This window comes from Corvus moneduloides, chromosome 10 (assembly GCF_009650955.1).
Source record: "Corvus moneduloides isolate bCorMon1 chromosome 10, bCorMon1.pri, whole genome shotgun sequence".
Taxonomy (NCBI): Eukaryota; Metazoa; Chordata; class Aves; order Passeriformes; family Corvidae; genus Corvus; species Corvus moneduloides.
The window spans coordinates 12,168,117-12,193,811 of record NC_045485.1 but is presented as its reverse complement, the minus strand read 5'-3'; the positions used below and the strand labels follow the sequence as shown (position 1 = coordinate 12,193,811).

General features: G+C 37.5%; 1 protein-coding gene across 2 annotated transcripts in view; it reads left to right on the top strand.

Moving 5' to 3' along the window:
* SLC9A9 (solute carrier family 9 member A9) overlaps positions 1-25,695 on the top strand; it is a 178,552-nt gene that overhangs the window by 118,035 nt on the left and 34,822 nt on the right. For both annotated transcript variants that reach the window (XM_032119758.1, XM_032119757.1), the window contains 2 exons: positions 12,800-12,848; positions 17,614-17,693. In XM_032119758.1, the coding sequence (XP_031975649.1) occupies positions 12,800-12,848; positions 17,614-17,693 (129 nt within the window). The remainder of the gene's footprint in view (positions 1-12,799; positions 12,849-17,613; positions 17,694-25,695) is intronic.

Sequence of the window (25,695 nt, the reverse complement as noted above, 5' to 3'; positions counted from 1 at the left end):
CCAAAAGAGAGTCTACAGCCAATGTACTTTCTTATTTATGCTCAATGCAATACCAGGAACAGAAACATTGAATTCTCTGTCAGAGCATTTCTTTGTGTTGCTTTATCACTTTGAAATCTAAGCCATAATAGATGTGTGCCACTTTGCTGTCACTTACATTGAAAATCAGAATTATAAACAAGTGACAAGCTCCCCAAGTTAGATTAGGCAAATGTCGACACAATTACAATTATGTTGATACATATATCTCAACTTGCATGTCCCAGAAAGGAGTAATGATACATTTTAAGAAGTAAAATTGTTTAATCTGTTCTTTGTTTCACAGAAGAAGGGAAGAAGGCTCTTGCTCTTCCAGATGTAGATGTGGCACATGCTTTACTTGTGGACTTGGCAGTGCTAGGTTAACGGTTGAACTCAGCAACCTTAAAGGTGTTTTCCAACCTAAATAATTCTGTGATTCTGGGGGGAGTTTTAGGCATTAGATTGTTTTAGGAATTAGATTTGCCTTTCAGCTATGAAGTTTACTGGCTCTTCTCAGTAAGGTAGGAACCTGAAGCCAATGCCAAAGTATCACGACAGAAATATCACACTGCCTGAAGTCACTGGCCACAGAGAAGTACTCAGAGCCTCAGAGAAGCTGTGTGGCAGTGGAGAAATGGGGACAGATCCTTAGTGGGCTGTCATAATGACATTCATTTATTTTCTTGGCTTGTAGGCAGAAGTATACTATGCTTTCAGAATCCCTGATCGAGGCAATTTCTCACTCTACTTTCTCACTTTGTCTCTTCTTAATCTCATGCAAGCTATTACTCTCCTTGTCATCACTGCTAGAATTCAGATGTTGGCTCATACTGCAACACACAGCAGTTTATTCTTATTTTTACAAGAAGGCAATGGAAATAGAATTCCTTTCTTAACCATGATGCAGCAAAGACCTCCCAACACACTGCAAAGCAACAGAAGAAGCTTAAATAAAACTATGAAACTTCATAGCACACTCCCTATCTCATCCTCCCAGCACTCCTTTTCCCCTGCACTCATTTTAAACTTCAACTGGCTGCTTCAGGCTTTTTGCTCAAGCTGTATATAGCTATAAAGAGAAGACAAAACAAAATTTAAAGAAAAAAACCCCAAACACTAGAAAGTTTGAAGAGTGTTTTTAAATGCACTCGTGAAAAGATAGACTTTATTTCATTAAAATGAAAATGTTTTACCAGTGTTTCTCAATTAATAAGTACTATTCAACAAAGGGGTGATTAACCCTCCTCCTGGGTGTTCATGAAAAGCATGCAAAGACTGGTTCAGGCAGTATTAAAAAAATCTCAAAACACATGTTTATGAGAGAACCCCGAGCAAACAAGGCAAAAATGCCAATTTGGTTCATTACCAAAAGAAAATTAGGAAAATTTTCACTTGAGATCAACAGAATTAGCAGAATCGAGAGGTTTGCAACCACAGTTGAGTTGCTGACACAAAAGGAAAAAGCCAACATTGACATCTGAAAGCTTTGCTTTTCCAGAATAAGAATGCTCAAATGCAAAACAAGTGCCTGACATTTCCTCAATTCTCCTGAATACCATGTAACACAATGGAAATAGATGTACACAAGTTGAATTTCACCTATGTTAGGGCACCAGACATGAGCTTCTGGATCATTTACATTCCATTTAAGCTCTTATTCTCCTCCAAAAAATGAATTTATTCCCAAGTCAAAAAAAAATATGGAACAGCATAAACACTAGACAAAGAGAAGCATACTTTTCCAGCACTTCTACAGTCACTCTGTCAAAAAGACTATTGTGTTTTAATTGATATTTGCTACATCAGGTGGATATAATCTACGTAGGTTTGGGGGTTTAAATGGTATAGTAAAAAATTAAATAAAATGGGTGTCTTTGAGTCATTGCTTTATTCTGTGTTGCTGAGAAGCAAAGTGCTGTAAAAGAAATGAAAAGTTAAATTTTCCATTAAGCAGTGTTTTAGAACATTGCCTTCAGAAAAGACACTTCTGTTTATCCTGCTGTATTTAAAGTGGCTTTAAAGTGTGTTGTGACACAAATGTGCGCAGGTGTTTTTCCGCCATTTAAACAAAACGGTAATACTTACTGGCACTGTACACATCAGACAATGAAAATTTAGGCAAAACTTTTCTGTTTTAGTACCCAACATTTTCCTGAGTCTGAGCCCTTTTTCCTCGATAAGGAAATATAGGAAGATCCTATCAGTGCTTGCTCAGATCATGCACTGCAGTGTCTCTGCCTACGAGCAGAGTGACCTCAGCTCTACACACCCTTGTGCTTCATGGTGTTGAGAATTCAGAAATGCCATTTTGATTTAATCTTTGTTTTAAAAAAATAGTACAGCATATCTTATACGGTATACAGGAGAATATACCTTCAACCTGCTTTGTACAGCTTCGGGTCAATCAATCCATACAAGTTCTTACTATTATTCCCTGCTGTTCTGAACATTTCGGACAGAACTTACGTGAAGATATTTCAAAGCAGGAATTAAATATGATCTTAAGCAATGCAGCTGATTTACAAACTGCTTGTGAAAAGGGTAGCCTGAATGGGCAGATGGGTGACAGCTTTCATGGCACCAGTTCTTAGCAGCAAAGCCAGAAGCATTTACTCAGCATGTTTTGGTTGTAACCTGCATTAAGCTTGACCAGCATTACTCTTCCCTTACAACAGCTCTGTGCACAATTGCTCCCACTAGCAGCTTCATATGATAAATTTTAAATGTCAATGCAAGAGATGAAGTGCATGATATATTTTTTCCCATGCCATGAGCCCAGGGAACTTAGAATTGGTCATCTCATTACTTAGACTACTGCCTCATGGAGGATTTAATGTTTTACTTCAGGTTAATCACATTAGCAATAATATAATGCATCTACCATGGCCTGGGCTTCTTTCCAATGCTGTAACTGTTTATTTTCAAGGAAAATAAAGGAACAGACACCTAAAGTGATTCAGAGAACAAACATTTTACTGCTCTAAAAATCATTGACATAATTCACTGAAGGGAACTGTTATTTCTGAGCCAGAAATTGACTAATCTCATCTATAGGATTTTGTCAAAATATATCTGCACACAGTTTCTTTTCCTCATACAGATCTTCTGTAAAATCAGTTCTCATTTTTCCTTGCTGACAAAGTTTATTAGAAGCCTAAGTAAGACACAAATAAAATGGCCTAATTCCTTTTTTTATTTTTTATATTTGCTATGTGCAAAAAATGATATTTTCTGTAACGCAGTGGTGTTTCTGTCTTTTTGCGTTAACTGAAAATGCATTTTTAATAATGTTCCAGGGATTTTTTATTAATACATTTTCAATATTGTGTACAGAGCATTTGATCTGTAGACTTCCTCACAGCATGTGGAGAGGTATGGTAATAATAATGAAATTCTTAAAGCACAGGGAGGCTGGTCAATATTGTGTTTTGTGTACCGCCTCTTATTGAAAAGATGATACACAGATGCATCTGTGTGTCTAAACCTCTCCATTTGCATTATCTTAAGTTAAAGCAAAAAAAGCACCTGCCATCACCAGTAGCTCCTTAAGACATGTAGGTTGGGATCAGTCCCAGTAGGTGTTACTGAAAATACAAGATCATTGACTTAAATAAAGTATGGGAAATCAAAACATACCTCCCCCCCCTTTTTTTTTTATTCCCCCAAAACAGATAAAGATTTTGGATGGGAGGCATCACAATCACATCAGGACAACCTTTCTACACTGTGCTGTGATTCAGTATTTCAAAAGCTCACCTTTGTTGGGATTAACTGCTTTGGTCCTCAAAAGAAATAACGTCATTACTACCAAAAAAGGGACCCAACCCCATCCTTTCTTTGAAGTCAATGCTGCATCAATACTGTATATGATATCAAGGGATTCTCTTGTTCTCTGAGTCCCAGTACTCATCTGAGATCTAAAACTCAGGGGAAATCTAAATTGCAAAGTGACATCTTGCTGAGAAAGTGATAATTGTCCTGTATACCTCAGCTACTACCATGCACACTCCTCATATCTGAACTTCTCCTGCAGTTTTATAAAATTATTCAAGTCTCATTATTTTTCATGTGTTATTATTTTTCAGTTTCTCTAATTTGAACACAGTATTCCTGAGTGATGTGACCCTTGTAACCACATTTTTCTCCAGAGGTGTCTCCATCTCAACTAAGCCTGAAAAGCTTTTTTCCAATTTAAACAAAGCAAATTTTTAATAATTTTTTAACATTTTCATATCAAATAAGCTACTTTTAGCATAAGAGTTTCATTTTAGAAGTCGTCTGGTAGCAGTTATCCTGAATTTTAGATTTACAGAGGGTCTGGGGCTTGTTTTTTCTCTGTAGCTAAGATAAAAAATAAAAATTCAGGACGGTTACAGTCCTTTCAAGCTTTCCCATCCTTTGCCCATAAATCTATGTCTGATTGCCTACAAGTAATCACCTCCCTGCTCAGTAAATGCAGTGTTACTCTGAGGGGCAGTGCTTATTAACTGACTGTGACCATGCCTCCTTATAACCCTGCTCTGGACTTCCTGCTCCTCTTGCACTTCAAGAGGGAGATTATAGACAGAACCTAAATGCTTGAAAAGCAGGCAGTAAAGTGCTTACCTTGTTCTATGGATCTCAGGTTTTACATAAATGAGTTGCATAAGACAATCTCTTTTTTTCACTGAGTCAATGACAGCAATGCCAGCGAGTGCCCATCTCCTGTTAATGTTAATGAAACCCAGGCTGATGAGCGATGCCAGCGCAATCATAAGTGGAAGGTTAAAATGACCACCACATCCCAGTATAACTCATAAATGCTGAGAGCTGGCAAAAATATCAGGGAAATTATCTTTGGAAAGACACAGTGCTAGTGTAACACTGCTCCCTTTGAAGTCAATGACATCAGTGACATTGCTTGACTGGTAGTCAGACCCCTGAGGAAACCTCCCCTCACACACTGCAACTCAGAGCCTGCTCAAAAACCAAAGGGGGCATTTTAGGATAATAATGGATGAAAAAAAAAATGCTATTTTGGTGCAGGGAGAGTGGAATGGCTCACAAACTAGTGTATGAGCACATGACTCACAGACTAGTCCTCACTGAGGAGTGGGCAACAGGCCAAAGATTTGCCAAACTGTCAGAGGAATCTGAACATTGCCAGGTTCCTAGAAAAACAATTCCATCTGAGATACATGTTTTCCAAATAAGGATATAAAAAAAAGAGGGAAAAGTGGTGGAGTTTTCCACATACTTTAGAACAGAAAGTTTATTAATCTATATGTGGACTACTAAAAATACCTTTATATGGCAGAATTTTCTTCTCCCTAAGGCAGAAGTAGAAAAACAAAACATGCAAGTGAGTTGTTACTCAGCAAAGCAGAGATATAAACACTAAAGTAGAAGGTGATAGCTGGATCACCTACCACAGTGCAATGAAAGGTACAGGAACAGCATATGATATAAGCACATATAAATAGGAAAACCAAAACTGAAAAGGAAAAAAAAAAAAAGGTGGGGGAAGTAAAAAAGCAAAGCAGTGTTGATCAGCTGATGTCCCAAGAGGATGCTTAACATTGCTGCCAAGGGTCGATGGGTTTCACTAGTTGTCTGTTGACCACATACTGAATATATTTAATTGTATTATTCTTGTGAAATCCAAGAAAACAGTTCTAGAGAAAGCACAGCAATCAAATTTCTCACGCATTCACTTTGTATCAGAGGCAGGAAGCAACTGTGAGTTTGGGTCTCTAAAGACACATGTATATATACACACAAGAATGTAAAACTTTTGTAAAGCCCTGCATTTTTCAGCACCATACTTTAAAACAGGAAACCCCTGCAGCCGCTGCCTGAAGATGAAAAAGTGCTGAGCTGATCCGCAGCCATGGGCTATGAGCTAAACCTCCTTAGCTCACTGTGAGTAGCATGGTACTGGGGCAGAGTGGATTCAGCACAGTCAGTAGCTGCTATTTTTCCACTTTGACAGGGAATTCAGTATAGTCCATGCCAATACTGTGTCTGTGGACATAAATATACAACTTGCACTCCCCATCCAGCTAGACTTGGTAACCTTTGATGTAACAAGCCTGAGTGCCAGAATAAACAATAACACCTTTTATTCTGTCATAGAATCTACTATAATAATATTTCCTTAAACCTGAAAACTCATCCCAGTCCTGACACTGTCACCAGAAGTTATGTTATTTTGGTTGCTTCCAATTTTCATGCTGATTTTTTTCCAATTCTATTCACGTGCAGTGATACTACTACAAATGACGATTACTAAAAATTCTACAGAAGTTATGTTAATTTTAGCCAACTTAGGTTCATATTTTCAGGCCTGATTTCTCACTACAGCTATGTTCACACAGCACAGTGACATTGATAATGTACTGTGTGTGGCAGAAGCACTATAGGGATGTAAATCTCAGGATGCTGCACTGGAGTGCCTTGCTCCCATGACTGAAAAACATCTGACATTGCATTGTGCCATGCAGATGTACCTTGTGGCTTCAATGTGGCCATACTATTTTAGTGCCCCTGCCCCAATATTAGGATAAAATAGGATTATCAGAATGGAGAGCCAGATACCGCTGTCTACAGATCCAGTTCATCAATCTGGCTGCTCTGCAAATAAGTTCATAATGTAAATGCAAGCCATCATCTGCCTTTGAACTTTAGCATTTTCTTTACACAGCTGCACAGCTATAGGAAAGTGGTAAAATTTTATGCAGTGACATTACCCACAATTTCACAATCTTTTTTATTCTTGAGATCACATCTAGGAACTATAACTTGTGGCTCTCTTATAGAGCACTACAGTTTTTTCTTCAGCCTTATCTTCTATTTGCATTTACCTATTATCTTCATGCACTGCACCCCACATTTATTTGGGCACCATTTATACAGGTGTATTAATTTAGCTGTCAATTCTGCAATCAAGTAGTTCTCCATATATCCACCAAAAATGGTGCATAGACTTTAACCACAGAACAAAAGTTTAGCATTTTAAAAAAACCTATCTTACCAGTTTTATGAAATTCCAAGTTCAAAAGTCAAACTATATCACAGTTATCTCTTACGTGATTTGACAGGTTTAAAATTGTACTTTTTGTTCCATTTCAGCATGTTGTGTATAGGAAGTATTAGCTACATGACAAACAGCTGTCATAACCATTTAGGAAGCATCATTTACCTGATAATTTATTTTAACCCTTCTCAGCATGAAATTAAACTAATTTGTTCTTTCTGCTGTGAGATGCAAGTGATTATTCTTGCTTTAAACTTAAACGGAAGTGTTTTCCTTTATTAACAAAATCAGCTTGAGCTGAACTTTGACGATCTATACTCATGCCATAATTCTTCATTGTTTTATGTCAATAAAATACTGTGCTATAAAAAAGCAGATGTTTTTGACAGCATCAGTCCCCAGAAAAAGCAGCATGTAGCAGCAATAGAGCAATCTAGAAACAAAAGTAGATTTCAGGTATCAGTTTGTTAGGAATACACATCACACTTACTGCCACATGGACAAGAATAATGTCCTGAGAAATCATTATTTATCCTGAAGGTTTTTTAATTTCAATTAAAATGATTGATTAGAGATCATGAAACAATCTATTTTTGGATTTTGCTCATGTTTCTAGTCTTTACAGTTAATAATTCTGTACTGAATGCAATATGCTGCTGATGGATAGCTACAAGCTTGAGATTTATTCATGCAAAAATATTCAATACTTCTGTTGCAAATGCTGTTTAATGGCCATCTTTGAAAATTGGGTTATAAATCACATACTCAAAAAAACCTTCCCGGGATGTGTAGCTTTTGAGAGGTAAGCTGAGGCTTAAAGACTGGTTTAGTTACAGTGAGACAGCCAGTGGAAGGCTGAGGCGATTGCACTGATGAGGTGAGTTCTTCCAGCGACACTTTTGACAAAGAAGCCAATATTGTTATTAATTAACTTCCAGAAGCACTCTTAGAGCTCTAAATAAAATCATAGCTCTGCTGTGCTAGATTTTGTACAAACATAATAAAGGATGTATACTTACAAACTAAACACACTAAACAGATGAGGGTGAAGGAAATACTGTTATCCTGGTTTCATAGTATGAGGCCAGAAATGTGTAGAGATGCCAGACTTTTCACCTCTTGAACTGCCTTTGTTTCCCCACTGATGTGGAAAAGGATGTAAAGGAGATTTGGCTAATCCTGACCCTTATGTGGCACCTCTGTGAGGTCTGTTCCATCAGGTACACATTTACCATCATACACTTAGATCAGGGGAAGATTGCTACTGGCATTAGGAGATATTTCTCTTTCCCGAGCCAGATATTTTGTTCATTAAATCATTAGCTGCATTAAATAATACAGATGTAAACAATTGTTTCTAGAGGCTTCAACCAGATAGAATCAATTACATGCTCTCAGAACAAGTTTTCAAATAAAAGCAGTCCTGGCTGCCTCAGCTGGAGCACAACTAACCCATGTGAGTCCATGGTAGCTGCAAACCAGACCAAGTAGGACTGCAAGCAAGATTCAGCTTGCATGAATCAGGCTCTGCTCTGTGAGTACAGAAAGGCCCAGAAGGATCATTTCAGTAATTAGAATTCAGATTTCAGAGAAATGTCTCTATTTACAGATTTTTCAGCACTTAAAGTGAGGGAGGGCTGAGAATCACACTTGTAAGTATAGACACCAAAAGTTCTGCTCTGTGTGCCTAGGTCCACATGAAGATGTGAGTCTATATGGTTTCTTGTGACTTCGCTGTGGAAAGCAGAGATTTTATCCTACATTGTCAATTTTGTGGTGATTTGAAGTGAGGGAATTAAAAGTTTACAATGCCTGAATAGTGATTTACTACTCAGTATTCCTATGGATTGAGTGTGTATTTCTTACTGCTGGTTCCCCTGACAATTTGGGATTTATCTTTCAATCCATTTTCATTTCAAACCGCATAAGAAAAGATGTTATCAACTGCTTTGTATTCAGTGACAAATTCCTTCTCTTATTATCAAACACATTCTGACTCTCGCTAAAAAAATGATGCACTTGATAGCACACGGGGATTTAAATCCCATCCACTGCAAGGGGTGCTTGTGCAGATTAATGCACAGTTCCCAGCAATTCTTAGGCCTAATTGCTAGATGCTGGCTGAAGTCAAAAGCTTCCCTTCCAAATTTTGAGCATAGCAACTTGAAGCATTTTCTGAATCCAAGTTTTGATCCAGTCTTTATTCAAAAACAATAAACCACCACGGCACACACCCTACCACACCCCAATCCCCCGCCCAAAAAAACCAAAAGGACAATACAGAGAACCTGTCAGGGTTTTGATTTCCTTCCTATCTAGAGCATTTGGACCTGAGATATTACTAAAGCCTACCAAAATACACAAACTAAACTTCACTGCAGTACAGAACTGATTAAAAAGTCTTTGCATTTGTCTTCATGGAAGAATAATCATCCTAATGTTTAATGTATAGAATAAAAAGACGCAAAAATAGAAAGGCAGAAATAAAAGCATACAATATTTAGAAGACAAACAAGGAACAGAGAGCAACCAGGGAAAGTGGGACAGAAAGACACAAGAGAGGCTGCAAGAAGTTAAAGAAGACAACAGGAGAAAAGAGAAAATAGTTGACAGCAAGAAAGGAGAAAAAATACTGAGAAAATACTTTTCTGAGCATCCATTAGATCTTCTCACAGGAATGGAAACCTGAGAATGTTAAAAGGGGGATGATATTTGTACAAATATTATCAGGATATTTCTTAGAGGCAGTTATAGTAATTAATATGCATTTTAAGCTTGCAAGTTCTACTGGCAATAGCATTAGATCTAGCAGGTCTTTTGAAGAAGTCAAGGATGTAAACTTGAAGTGCATATCTATGATTAATTTCAGTCATCTTGACTGACTATTATAATTTGTTATACTTTGTTTTTTCAATATTTAAAATATAAAAATAGCATTCTAGTTAATGTCCAGTATATCAGAGTTAATTATAGAAGATCATGATTTTCAATACTAGGTGCCTGATATTAAGCTTCCAAGCCTATGTTTGGACATGAAATAATTCACCTCAATTTCAGAACTGACTGGGCTGAGTTTGCTTAGTTCATACTTAATAAAATTACAGAAATGTATTGCTATTTTAATGCACTAAGGAAATCTCCTATAGAATGGAAAGAACAATTTCATTCCTTTGCTATGGGACTTTAAATCACTTGGTAATATTTGCTATCCATACTAATTCCCAGTAGTGAGATACTATTCTACGAGGAAAAACAGCAATTACATCTGACCATGTATTTTAAATGAGGGCAAATAACAGACCAAAGAAAAGTGTCAGCTCAGGCTCTGTGAACTCATGTGGCATTGAAGCCTTCTTTTTTTTTTCATATGTGAAAAATTTAAGTTTGATTTCCTTAGATATTTATTGTTGCTTTTTTCTGACTTTAAATGTAATGCTCCTGTTAGGATGTCATATGAGAATCTTCATTTGTGCCGTATTATGATAATCTGTTGTCTACAAAATAAAGAAAGCAAAATGTCTAGCTGTCACTGTAGCTGTACAGATGAGAAATTATAGATGCAGAGAAGCTTCAGCATACCACAAAATCTGCAGAACTCAGGAAAAAAGAAATTTGGATTTACAATATCAGTTAATTCCTGTCGTCAGTGGGATTAGCTATTAGTTATATCCCTGCTACTGAATCAATATCACAGCCAGAAACTGTTTCCTATCTTCCCCACGGCCTCCCTTTTCTCCCATTTGCTATTACAGTCCTTTGAGTCCTGAGTGAAACATTTTCTATTGTCTTAGCTCAGTCTCTAATAACACATCACAACTCCAACACACACAGTCAGCCACAAGTGGTGGTTTCTCAGCTCCAGCAAGGTGAGAACTGCATGAAGGCTAAATTACTTCTGTTCCAGAACTGACTTTCTTTGAGGTCAAGTTAAGCTCATGAAGAAGAGAGTGTTGGGAGGTCTGAGCTGTAGCCCTGCCTTTCAGCCGCACCTATTGCATGTAAACACATTGGATGTTTTACTTCCAGAACTCTGCAGTCCTCTAACTAATGTACTGCTGGTGGGTTTATCTTGGCCAAGTGGTGAAGCTGGTGAACACATCTAACAAATCAGCACAGTCCAATAAATGGTGCCTGTGATTGTGTTCAGGAGATTCTCTTTCTGATTCTGACCTGGGTTATGGGTTTGGGACCACAGCACTCGCATTTGTACCACTGCTTCAGCCTTCACTCCAGCCACTGTCCTTCCCCTGCACACACTGCAGGGCAGGGCTGCCTCACACTGCTCTGTTTTACAGGGCCAGCACAGAAAAGGCCCTGGACACTTCTGTTCTGCACATGGCAATAATAAACCCACTGTCAGATAGATGGTTAAACCTCTGGGTAATGATTCTTCTCCTTTTCATATGTAAATGTTTCCATTTTATTGAAATAGAAATACCTTACTTGCTTTACTCTAAACTAATGAATAGGGTTAGTGTCATCAGAAGCTTTTCCTTGCAATTTAAGGGCCAAGAGGACAGAAAAAGAAAAGAATGAATCTGCTATTCATTCTGTCTCTTCATTGACTTAGCACCAGGATGGTTATTTTTAATAAAAAAATAGAAATATTTATGTCTGAAGGACTCAGGTTTGCTGAAGCTCAAGAGCTATGATAGAAAGAAATATCTTTATTTTTTCCCTCCATTCAGTATTTACATATAAAAAGTATCTACTTTGCATATACTTTCTGTCATTGTCTCCAATTCAAAAAGAGTGTATGCATAACATTCATGGGAAAGATTGTTGAGGCATGTAATGGTTAATATTAATATCATTTTAAAATATTATGTGATGTGTTATTACCAAAAACAAAACTATACTCAAGAATTAAGACTATCAGAAAACCAGTAGAGCGGCCTTAAATTAATAACTAGTGAAAGACAACTTTTTTTTTTGTATCAGTAAATTCTGTTTCAGCTTGGTGGACCTGCTACTATGTGGGAGCTTGTGAGGCATATGGGGGCTGTTGGTCACCTTAGCTGTGGGCTTCAGATTTGGGTGATAATAAGGTGCATTATTCATCATCCCTCACTGCTTTCCACACTTTCTTGTGTCTTTCACCAGTACAAGCCTCTGTTGTTCAACTTAAAACATTTTTCAATTGCATTTCTCCTCAGCTCTGCCTATCAGCCATACCCAAAAGATGTCAATTCTTCCACCACACCCCTTTAAACAGCCAGTTTTATTTTTTTCCCATCCATATGGGATGGGAAAATGCCACCCAGGTTATCATCATCTTGCACATCACTCACTGCAGTCTCTCCTCTCCCTTCTGGGTTGCTTCCCTATACCTGGTGTGCCAAGCCTTTTCCAAGTGCTTCAGGAGATCCATAATGCAGCACAGTCAAGAAACACCGGAGTTCTGTAATTCCATCCTCCACATACCAACTGCAGTACCTCAGCACTGCTCTTCTGTCAGCAATTAAGGATTTCCTAGCACAGGTTAACAGCTTGATTGCCTCTCCCCAGAGATGGATCAGAGCCAGGAAAAAGATCTAATCTCAGGTTTTAGGAGTGGCAGTTATAAGGAATTTTAAGTTTCCTAAAAACTTCAGAACTTCCTTAATTTAAAAAGTGATCCTAATGTTTCCCCAGCTCTTATCCTCATTTCTCACCTAGTAGGAGATGAGTGACACAAGAAACATTTTCACACTCAAAGCAGTCTAATATACATCTGATCATTACCATATGTCCTCAGGTTTGGTTTTTTGGGTTTTTTTACAGAGTTGGCATAGATCCAGATGAAGATCTGAAAGCTAAAGCTGCAAGCCAGGTATGTCAGGCTTTTGGACATATGTGCAGAATTACAAAGTGTTCAATTTTTGGCAGATCATGGCTGCATCTGTGGAAATGAGACATCTCAGAACAATGTTTAATTCCTCTGAATTAAAAAGGAGAATGTGAAATGTTCAATTCTAGTAGGTCAGGTTTATGAAAATATTTTTCAATTATTTTTCACATGGAAGCCTAAGTACACTGTGAACTTGAAACCTTTGAGGGGGGCTACTGAACAGGCTGCAGCTGTCCATCTGTGCCCTTCCCTTTTTTGTCATGCATGTATGGCACAGTTTCAAATGCAGCACTGCCTGCAGCAGCAGGAGAAATCTGTAGGGGGTCAATGCACAGAGACATAACCTGTGGCTCAGCATGGGAAGTGGAACAGCAATAGGATGGCAGAGGAGCCACAATACAGCTGACAAGGTGCCAAAGCAAAAAGCAAACAAGTGCCTAATGCTGGTAATACCATCCCATGCACCCTTTCAGACTACACAACTGGAACTGAAATTTGAATCATCCAACAATACTATAAATTGTTTTGTTCTGAGTTTGAGGCGACTCATGGCTAAATTCACTTTCCTAAGCATCTTGGTAGGAATTCCTGCAATGCCTCTGTCTGAATTCTGAACAAGGGCATGACACAGAACCACAGCCTATTCTTGTTTGCAGTAAAGAGATACAGAATTGCAGAAATTTTCTACTTTTCAGCACTCAACGAATTACCAAAGATCAGGGAATGCAGAATGCAGCATCAAATTGACTGAATGCATGTTTTGCAAAAACCTGATTTCTTCAGAGGCCACTAGGCATCTAATTTTCTCATTCTTTTATTAAAGATGAAAATAAAAATGTTTATTTACAACAGTAACACATCCAGTGTCCCAACTGTGCTCAATGAATTAACACCTATCTCTGCTGACAAAACTCAGCAATACAACACAGAAGGTGTAAATAAATATAACACTTTTCATGCCCTGTCGTGTCCAGTTCAGCATTCCTTATACTAGTATATTATACAGTGGGAAATAGTTTTGCTTTTCTGATTATTCTTCCCCCTTCCCGCTCTCATGCTATTTTTTTTTCATTTGTCTGACTTTTTTTGTATTTGACATCTCAATCTTTTAGTAATTCAGACCTTTGCTGCATTCTCTGTAGCACTCACTGTTTTAACTCATCTCATATCTCCCTCTCTTTTTTCTTCACTTGTGTTTCTTTTTTCTTTCCCTTTATTTCTAAAATGATGCTTTAATTTAGTTTACCGTTCATTACTTTTTATTTTCTTCCTATGTTACTGTGTCTTCACAGTGAAAGCAGTTGATTTCCCTACACATATATCCCTGCACAAATAACATGTCAGGTGCCAGTACCTCCCACTGCCAGTTAAAGCTCTTGCCCAGATGACCTTTAAACCACGTGCCAACTCTCAGTGCTGTTAATTGAAGCTTCAGGGGAGATTGTACCAGAAATAAGAACTAAATATCTTAAAGAATAAGATGTTTAAAAGAGAGCAAAAATTAATGGAAAAGAAGCCTCTAGGCTTCTCCCTGCTCAGACTACTCAGCCAGAGTGGGAAAGCTACAAGGTCTGCTACCAAGATTTGAATTTAGCTCCTCTGTGACCACTCTAACTACCAGGACACCTTGCTGTGTGAACCTCTCAGTCCATGTCTGTAACCATACCTAGACTTTTTAGGGGCAGAATAAGCCTTAAAGACCTTCCACCTCATGGGTACTATGTCAGATGCAATACCAGCTATATGACTGCAAAACCCTTTTCCTTCTTCACCTCTTCATCTCCCTTCTTTCCTTCCTTTGCCTCCCACAAATTCAATTTTCTATGAAGAGATTTGATTTATTCAAGAATTCTATGTACACAGTTATTTCTAAACTTCTTATTATGTTCTATTTTGGGCAATCTGAACCAATACTTTTGGCAATCAGCTGGCAGCAAATTCCAGTTCAAACTGTAAGACCTGGCATCCAGAACTCCTTCCCTAGTAAAAGTGTAGAGCCTTTTTATGTATAATTAACATCTGCACTTCACCGTACCATGATCCATCAAAAGCATTCTCTCTTGCCACCCTTAAATTTGTCATTAAATCATTATCACAGCATAAGCATAAACAAAAGAAAGTAGCCTCATATTCATACCCATTTACTTATTGATGGACTATCATAACTTATTTCTGAAAGAAATTACATAATACATACTAAAATAATATACATTATTGTATAGAAAATGGTATGTAAAAACAAACCACTTTGCTGCATATCATGTACGTGCAGTGTATAAATACCAAAAGCTAATTCTGAAAAGAACAATGCAGGACACATAATCACTAAGCAGAGTTACAAAGTTGGTCTATTTTAAAAAGGCAAAAGCTTTATGGCAGTGAGCTATTTAACTAAATTCCCATCAAGAAAGACGGTCAATAGCATATTTCATTCAGATGGCTTATGTATCTCAAATTCTGCTATGTTAATCTCAGTTGAGACACAGTAAGAATATATTTTCTACAAGCACTCCAGAAAAAGTGTTGTAGATATGCTATTGATCTCAGGAAAAACTAAATAGCCTGCAAAACGCTTATCAATATCATCTCTGTCAAACTAATCTGCATAGTTTATTTAACCGTCCCTACATCTTTGTAAGTATAATAAGGAATTTAGTTACACTGTTCTCATCAGTTTCATCTACCAGCTGGTTGGTGAATTAATTGCAAGGACTAATGAGAGTAATCTCCATATGGGCAATTCCCATATGGAAGAAGAGATATGAAAAACTTGGCATTTTCACTTCCCAGAGAGGAAATTGTGTGGAAGAGGTAGAGCACTGTCTCCCCGACTTTTACCGCTCTGAACTGTAGGGAAAGTGAAAAGTTACTTTTTAAAATCATAGGATCCAAAATAGGATCCAAGGATCTTCAAGAGTCCTAAAACATTCACACCAACATCTCCTGTCATCTCTTGTACTGTTTATGCAAGAGCTGCACTCCAGATAACCACCCAGATTCCCACTACTGCAAAAGCTGATAACACAAAACAGATTTCACAGACAAAAGGAGGAAGGTGCAACACATGTCAAACTAGAAATAAAAGAAGGTCCCGGTCAGGACCAGAAAACCCTTGGGGGATTATACTCTTGTGTAGACTTCTTTGTCTACTGCTTTCATACAGGAACAATTCATGTTCCCGAATGAGGAAACCTGCTCCCTTAAGAGGAAGCTAGAGGCACAATGAGTTTGGAAAGAGGAATTAGCCAACACTATGGCTTCTGAAAACATTACCATTCAAAGGACACAGGCCATTTACAGAGCACCCTGTGCTTTTAACAAGCCTTCCTCTGCATCCCACATAAGCAGCCCACTCCACATGTTTATTTCCATGCCTGTCATCCTCTTCCTCACCACTACCCCTCTGGGCTCAAGTCCTTCACTCTCCTTTATTCAGCATTCTTGTTCTGACCTAACACAGACTTTACCTACAATCACACTTCCTGCTTGAATATTTCAACCCTTTTCCCAATCTTTATCTTGCCAAAATGCACTATTAGATGTTTAGAGCCTGGAAGAGTGTTCTACTGCTTGGTTAGGGATTAGTACCATCTTCTTTCCCCCCCCCAGCTTCCCCAGTTACTGGGAAGAGTTGCTAAAATATTCAATTCAGTTCACAAGGAAACAGGCCTCAAGAATAATATTTGTTCTATTTGGTGAATTTACATGTTCAGTGTGACCACATTAGCAAAACCATACCAGCTGCAGCATGATTCTGTGTAACCTCATTCAAAACTCAGTGCTGCCAATGTTCTCATTGTTCCAAAGCTCCCGTGAACAGGTTGCCATGGAACTAGACCTTACACTTTTGAAGGTCAGACCACTGGTATTATTATCATCAGCCAATTTATATATATCATGTGAGTATATTAGTCTATAATGAAATATTTTATTTTAATATATTATTAGATTAAAATATGAAAATTAACAGATCAATTGGTTTAAAACAGCATAAGGAAAAATATTCTCGTTAAAACCAACCTAACTTGCCACAAAACACAGACAACAGTTGAGTATCCTTAGAGAACTGGCCATCCCATTCCTGATTTCATCCTGCTAGTAATGCTTCCACTAGTACTGATGTGATACCTAGAGTATGACCAAACTGGCTGTCTTTGTACAGATAATTGTTCCTAATGTGTTATTCCAAATTATGACCCTGAGGAAAAGGATAGTCCACCACTCTACCCATGCATCATGTCACAGAGTGAGCTTGCAGAACAGAAAGGGTATTTTGAGCCTTGTCAATTCAACTCATGTTCCTCTCCCCTTGGAAAGAAGTACAGAAAGAACTTTCCTAGTTATTAGAATATCTCAATCCCTTTGGGAATGACATCTTGTTAGATGTACACAAACAGCCTCTGATCTTGTAGGAGTAAACTGAAGTAATCCCACAACGGCAATTAAACCAAAATATCATTTTATTGATCTTAGAGTATAGTGCTTCTCAGCTGCTTAAAAAGATTGGAATCATTAATAAAAGTAAATGCTACATTCTTCCAATCAGTGCAGCAATGAAAAATGTGCTATATGAGCCAATTTTTTCCTGGACTGATTCACAAGAATGACATTTGTGTGACAAAAGCTTTTTAAATTTAAAAATAGTGCAGTTAATTGTAATTTGTTCAGACATGTATTTTTAATATTGGAACTCCATGTTTTCTTTTATAAAAATACTTCTCACTTCATTCATTTGTTTATTTTGCAGAGTGCATCTAACTTGGATAAAAATACAACCAAAGCTGAGAGCGCATGGCTGTTCAGAATATGGTATGGCTTTGACCACAAGTATCCTTTTCTGTTATAAGCCATGAATGAGAGTTTCATTAAAATTCACCTTCAAAATATTTAAGAATCAAAAATTATTATACTTTTAAAAACCGAAAGTGTAATCTGTTTTAATGTGTTTAGTAAGGAGAAGAAGTTTTGCACGTCCAAGGCAGCAGAAGGTCCAGCTGTGACTGAGGCTACGGGGAGAGGGAACAAGTTAAGGAGCTCTGAGCTACAGTAGTACATAGAGAATATGTTTAAATGAACTAACCTTCTTAAATTCCTGGATAAAACGAATCCAATAATTGTGTAGATAGGGTGTGGATTCTGTGTTTGGGGAACCAGGAGGTTGGAGCCAGAAGCAGCCAAATGCCTGCTGCCTGCCCATATGCTCAGAAAGCAGTAGCTACCTAAGAAAAAAATAACACTGTTTTTCCCACATCTCTAAAAAACAGAGAAAGAGGCATCCATTATGAAAAGCTCCCAGGACTTTCCTGAAGCTCATGCTACCTATTCCCTGGATTCCTGATACTGTGCTTTTATTCACATTCCTACTGAGGCATGTGTAGTAGAGATCTTGAATACAGCTGTCTGATGCTTTATTCCAGGAAGACCCGTCTCTATGTCTTTTGCATTTCAAGAAAATATTTTAAGTGATAAAAGAACATCCTCTGTAAGCCAAGGCAGAACACACAGTCTGACACTAATGCCTGTGCAGAAATTGTAAAAGCTAGCATCTTAATTTATTGTCATTTTAAACTGACTCTGCACAGGCTTTGCATAGCTGCCAGTGAGATCCCACAGTAACAATGACACCCTAAGCCTGTAACACAGACATGCAGTGAATATAAGAGAAGCCCACCTACTGATTTCTGTGCATGCTGGCTCAGGAGCTGAACGGGCAAGGCCCTGCCAATACTGTCTCCATTATCCAATAGCACATCTATTGGTCAACCACCCTGCACTACTGAGCAGAAATTAATGTTCAGCCTGCATATATGTTTTTCCTGATACCAGCTACAGCAAGCTAGAATGAAACACATTTCAGCTGATAAAATGTAATTCTTTGGGAATACAGCTTCCTTGCAGAGTTCAACTGAAGTTATCCTTCAAAGAGACTTTTGATGGAAAAAACATCTTTTTGGTTAAAAATGAATGTTTTGCCTTAATTCATCTACTCAAACAATTTTAAAGGCCAAAAAGCACTTAGCATTAAAATGTTTCCCTTGGATAATTCTCCAAGTATACATAGAAATAGTAGGTAAATGTTATATGAAGTGAGAAAATACGTTTAAATGTTAATGCTGAGTACCAACATGACAGGCTTTACCCACCCCTTTCTCAGAAGAAACAGCCTGTGGTTGTGGTATATCCTAGAAACCGTAAGACAGAAGGAACAGATGAATGGGGTGAGAGAAGGGGGAATTTCTCCTGGGAAGAAAAAAAAAGAGCAGGCAAAATGTGAGAGGCAGAAGCAAGACAGAAGCATGGGTCAAAGACATGAAAAAGGGTAGAAATAGAAAACAAGGGACAGAGGCAGAAGAGGGAAAGAGAAATAAATATGAAAAAGTTAGACAGCAGTACATGTAAAATGAAAAGTCTGTAGAAAGCACCAGAAGCACCACTTCTCAGAGATTATCTGTATGGTAGAGATCTTGAATATGGGTGCCCAATGCTTTATTCTAGAAATTCTGGTTTCTATGTCCTTTGCATTTCAAGAAAATATTTCAAGTGATTTTAAAAAATAGTATTTTCTAAAGAACACATTTATTCATGTCACTCATAACCAGTCAAGTCATAATCTTTCTTTAGAATTCAGATGTTCAGAGATTATAGCTGTGCCACTACCCTAAAATATATATTTATTACAAATAATACATCTACATTTCACTAATCCTGAAAATGTATGCCCATATTCCTGCATGGAATGATGGTACAACCCACTAACGCTGTGACTCACAGCTCTAAGCTTTTCTTTGGTATGACTATTTCTGAAAGACATTCTTTTCAAGGAGAGAAAAATTATCCACCCAAACTTTCTTTTGCCTTTCCCTGCCTAATGTTATAAAACTGTGTTGCTAAATTTAGAAGAAGAAATTGTCATGTAGCATAGTACTTGTCCCCAGTACAAGATTGCAGAGAGGATTATGATAAAGTTTTCAAAGAAAAATACAGCAAACTGATAATCTATCTGTTCATATACTTCGAAAGCATACAAAACTCTGACATTTCTATAGTTTGACATTTGCTCTTAGGCATTAACACAAATCTACCCACTCTTCTGGCAATAACATCTCTTATGCCTATTTATTTCACAGGAAGAAAGCAAGAGGGAGGAAATATCACTAAGGAAATCAAAAAGTTGTGCTGTTCCTTGCTGTCGTTATGAATGATTTCCAATTAGTTCAGTGATCTTGGGCAAAGGAAACATGCCATGCTAGGGTAGAACTATGCAAAAAATCCCTGAAATTCTGTTTGAAAGTCAAATTTTATTTTTATTCTGAAGGAAACATCAGAAGCCTGATCCAGAACCGAATGGGTTCAATGAGTACTGCTTTCTTTCAGCAAAAGTCTCTTTGAATCAGGTATCAACACCTAGGAAAAACATATCATTCTCTAAAATCTAGGCTAAGAAATGTTAATATTGAAATAATAACAATGAAGAACAGATCATTTTCATACTTAGAGTTATCCTCTTGGATTTCCATCTCAACAACTTAAACAAGAAAAATGCAAAATAAAATACTTGCATCTGACAGGGGGCAATTTCCAGTGAGTCTGTGTCAACTTGTTTTTACAGCCTACAATGCATTACACCATTTGAAGCCGTAATATCCTACTGAAGGCTAGTGGGAAAGCAAGGGAATAAACAAAGGTTTTTCAAGAATTTATCAGGAAAAAGGGACACCACAGATTTATAATCCAGCACTATACATGTATCTTCAAACTGTTGTGTTTTTTCAAAGCAGATGTAGGCAAGTTTAGCTAACAAATGAATGAAATTTCATCCTGCAAGGTCAAGAGCCTGTGTGTATATGGGCAGAGCTCAGGCAAATGGCAAGCAAAATTGTCCCATTCCACAGCATCCCCAAAATGTTGTAACTTTGCTCCCAGCTAATAGCAATTTGCTTTTAACTCTGCTCAGTCCCAGCATCTCTACTTACTCCCTCTAGCAAATATCACTTGGTTTTGCCTGCATAGTCCTCAGACATTGTGTACCTGACTAGAGCTGGAATTCTTCCTTTACACAGGCCTGGAATCCCAGTTACAATTCTAAAAAATGAAGGAAAATTAGTGTAATAAAAATGTCTTGCAAGCAACCTACACCTGTTTTTCCAGCTGCTCTAGACTAAACTCTGGAATAATTTCTGGCTTAATATGATTTTATACAAGGCTCTTCATCCACTAAGGATTTTTCTCTCCCAGAATTCATCTAATTCTTGCTTCCTCATGTGGGGGCATTCTCGCTCTTGCTGGCTGTTCTGTAGCATCCATCAGGAAGATAACTACATTTTTCTCCCAGTTTCTCATGCTCTATAGTGAGAAGAGAAAGAAGGACTTGGGATTGCTGCACTAAAACACAGAAGTGTAAAAATAATGAAAATTGAAGATGAGGAAAGGAGAATGCAATGCATGCACTAAGATATTTCTGGATAGAAGTGTTCACCATCTTCATAAGGAGAAGCCTACATTGTGTTGTGGGACACGTACTTCAATAGTACACACTGAAACTTGTACTGAGAAAAAAATAGTTACTGCATAACAGGAAAACATATGCAAGATTAAAATAGAAGAAAGCAAGAAGGGAAGGAAGAGGGTCAAAGACATCAAATGCATGGTAAGTTTCTTTAAATACTTCATAAGTGTTAAATTGCAAGACAGGTTTTGGACCCACCTGCAAAAAGTCTAACCATTTTTTGTCGCGAAGGGGCGAGGATGGTATTGCACATGATCTGGCCCTCCAAGACTAACATGACCAGAGTGGTCAGGCTGCCTATCTCATGGCGTATGTGAGGGGCCAGAGGGAGGCAGGAGAGGTACTGTGGTTGTTGTCAGCTTGCTGGAATGGCTTCCAGGAGTATTGCAATGACAGGCCTACTGCACCCTTGATATTGCTCCAAGCTACCAAAGAGCAATGTAGCTGCCTAACTTTGCACAAAACTCTGCTTTTTGAGTGGTTCACACACAGTGATACCAGGAGAGTAGGGGGAGGAGAGCTTTCTCCTTCTTTACAGATTTCTTTTCAATCTGAGGAACTAACACTAAGGTACACTGAATAGAAGCAGGTGTCTGGGACAGACTGAGACAATTCTCCATAAAGTAACTCCTAAAAGTGTTTCTGCTTAAACTGCAGTTATCCATCATTCAGATTCATGCCTTTCCATTTGTTGTTTTGGTTTTTTTAAAAATAAAGCTGTTTATGTCCTTTGCACTTACCTGAAATCAAACAGCCAAAAGGAATTGCATTATTCGTAGACTTCAAAAGTTTATCCTCCTTATCAGGGCACCTATCATTTTATTTCTCCTGTGCTTTGTACGTGGATAAAACAGACATAATGGCTGCCTATTGAGCAAGATAAGTACTATTCTGTGCCTGGGAGAAAATGGAAAAGCTACTAAAAGCAAAAGTGCATTCTAGAGTGAACAGACAATCAAAGAGAAACTCAGCATTTTGTGGTCTTTTCAGCTGAATTTTCCTTCTGGGCTGACTTGTCACTCATATCAGAGACAGACATCTTTGGAAGGAAAAGGCAAGGAAGAGCCTGTAAGCATACATGTACACACTATTTTCTTTTACCTGCTGGAGAGGTTTCTTAATTACTTCTAAAATAACTTCTAAAAGTTTCTTAATTACCAATATTCTGATTTTTTCTTGTTTTAGTACTTCAGTGAAAACAGCAAAATAGCATATAGCATCCTAGTTTTGGACCAGAAGCTCATTTTGCTGCACAGTTTTCAAACAGAGAAAAGAATCTTATCTGAGAGAGAATTCAGTCCAATCATGAACCAAAGCAACAGTAGCCAAGTTAGCTCAAGCCAAGCCAGGTACCACGGAAGCAGTACTGCAGAATGGGCTGGCAGGAAAGGTAGCCAGCATAGCACAGATATGCCAAGAGAGCCCAAGAGTCAGTTTTGCAGGTTTTAAAAGCAGATCATCATAAAAGCTGAGATGAAAGCACAAACCACAGTAAATGAATTATAGTGGATCTCATAAGATGAGCACGACAGAAGCAGCTGACTGTGTCATAAGCTCCCTCAAACAGTGCAAACTTAAGCAGTACTGAAAGGGTCCCCAGAAGGTATTTTATCATTAGAAACAATTGCCTGAAGTTGGTTCAAAGCTCATTCCCAAAACACATTTTCAAGTACACGATCTAGAAAAACTCATTTTTCTTTCTACAGCACAGATAATCAGTAAAGCTGATTTGGTGCTATTTCCTGACCCTTTCAAGGACATAGGATTGTTGAAACTCTGAAAATTAACCTAATAAATAAACATGGCTAATAATTAGCCATAATAATAAATGACCTCAGTTTGTCCTCCATTCACAGAAAGAAACCTAGATAAATAATTCTGAAACAATTCCATGCTGAATAAGCAAGTAAAGTCATTCTCATTCGTAAAGTTTCACTCATGTCAATTCTTTGAAAGTCTCATTCATGTCCAGGTATTTTTTTTTTTACAATAACAAATTACTAAGCATGACTTAAATAACAAGTATGAATGCAAAATCAAATGCAAAGTGTTAAAGAAAAATCTCTGGTTCTTATACAATATTTGACATATGATCCTTTTCACTCTTATATTGCAGGGAAACACACAAAGATTATTCGTAATCATTTCTTGATATTTTTATCATAAAATATAAAACTGTAAGCCCACCCTTTCAACACCACAGTCCTGAAATAAAGGACCTTCGGGTATTTTGTTTCCACAAAATATAATCAAAAGGAAATAGAGCTTGAATTTTGACTATTTAGGTCTTTCATCCTGACACTAAGATTCAGGGCATTGCAGAAAGGTCTGTTTACATGTTTAAAACAAAAACAAACAAACAAAAATTAAATTATAGAGAAAAGGAACAGACAAGGGAAAACTATAGAAAAATAAGATTCTTTTTCATAGTCTAATTTTAGCTCTTAAAGTTACATAAAATAATACAAACACTAAGTCAATCTGGAAATGGAGTTTTTTTGCCAAAGGTGTTACTTCACTGGTAAGAAAGCCATCATATCAAGTTTCTTGACTTCTTTAAAGCATTCAAAGTAGTATTTGCCTTTAAAGGAAGAAATAGTCACATGGGAGAAACTTTATGGGAATTCAAAAAAAAAAATCTACATTCAATTAATGGTTAAGCAATGCAGGGACAGGACAAGTGGAGGAGGAGAGCATGTCATTATTGTAGCAATCTGAGGAGCAGGGAAGTGCTTTTCTGGAAGCTGTTATCCAATCCTTGATGTCATCTATCAGAGATGCTGGGCCTGGTTTTCTGTTCTTTGCATCAAATGCTCATTGATTTTTATGAGAGTTTTGCACAGCATTTAAGGCAGAACCTGACCTAGAGCTTATTGTGGACGATTACACAGAACTACCAGCTTTTCTATTTAACATCCTGGCCTACATGACATATTGTACCTTTCGTGTGTGTAGTTCTCCGAATTTCTGATAACAAGGACCTCAGTTGAATACAGAGACTTCTCACAGATTCTAGTTGGCCCAATATAAGTACATGGCTCTTTATGCAACTATAACCATCTTTCATGTAATATATTAAAATGATTAAAACCTGCAATAGATAGAAATCACAAACATGACCCCATAGGGGCATTTATGATTTAAAAATAAAGTTATTCATAGAGGAAATACACCTTAGTCTTTCCAGTACAAAATCACTCCCCCTCAAAAAAACAAAAACAGAACCAAAAAACCCAAACCAAACAAAAAACACTTTCCAGCTCTGCACCTTATTTCTACCTACATACATGCCTGTTACAGTATCTGTCAAATGAAAATACACAACTTGAGGGAGTTGATCTAAAGCTTAGTGAAGTAAATGGACTTGCAGTTTATTGAGCCAGACAAATTATAGCTTAAACCATCATGATTTTACTGATAAGTATTATCTTTCTGTGTGACAATTCTTTATTTCCCTCCCCTTCTCACTTTATTATTACAGCAAACTGAAGGTTGACTGTACAAAGAAGCAGAAGCCTAGGCTTGTATGAGTCCACTCAAGCATGAAATTATAGTTTGTTGGCTGACAATACTTAATAGCACCCAAGAGACCTAAGTATGATATAAGAGTGCTGGAAGCTTATTGCACAGATTCAATCAAGCATAACTTAAAACCTTCTATCGAGTCTCTTATTATTTCATTTACACCTCTGTATGTGCAAGAAGTTACTTTGCAGTACATCTAAGGTGTTTTAAAGTGTTTTTCTGCATGTGTATCTTCCACTGTTGTGTTTCCAGACATTTAATGTATATTGGAATGCCTGGACGTGCACGCAGCACAGGCAGCACCTGTAATACCATCTATAAATGGCACTTCTTTCACAGCAGCAATTGTCACAGCAAGATATTGCTAATTATAACATCACCTAGGCAAGAAATTGGTAATACTTCCTAGTAAGGGGCTGTTATTAATGTTAAATTACAGCAGTATTCCGGTAAAAGCTGTGAGACTAAAGGAATCAGTATGATTAATGTTATCAACCAAGAATGGCAAAGAGCACATTAATGATTTTCCATCAGAAAATATTGTTGAACTGAACTCTTTTACAGAAAGTTAATATCTGGATGCAAACTCCTTAAAGTCACAGATATGTTCCAGTGCATTCAAGTAGGTATGAATGAGACCCTCCATACCAGACTTATTTGGAAGTTTGGCCTGTACTACTGGCATCCTTCCCATTTTAGGTGTTTGCTCTGGAAAAAGCACCATTGGTACCCTTAGTTTGTGTTGGCTAAGATAGTTTCAATTTTAACTAAACTACTTTTAGCACCCTAACACAGCAC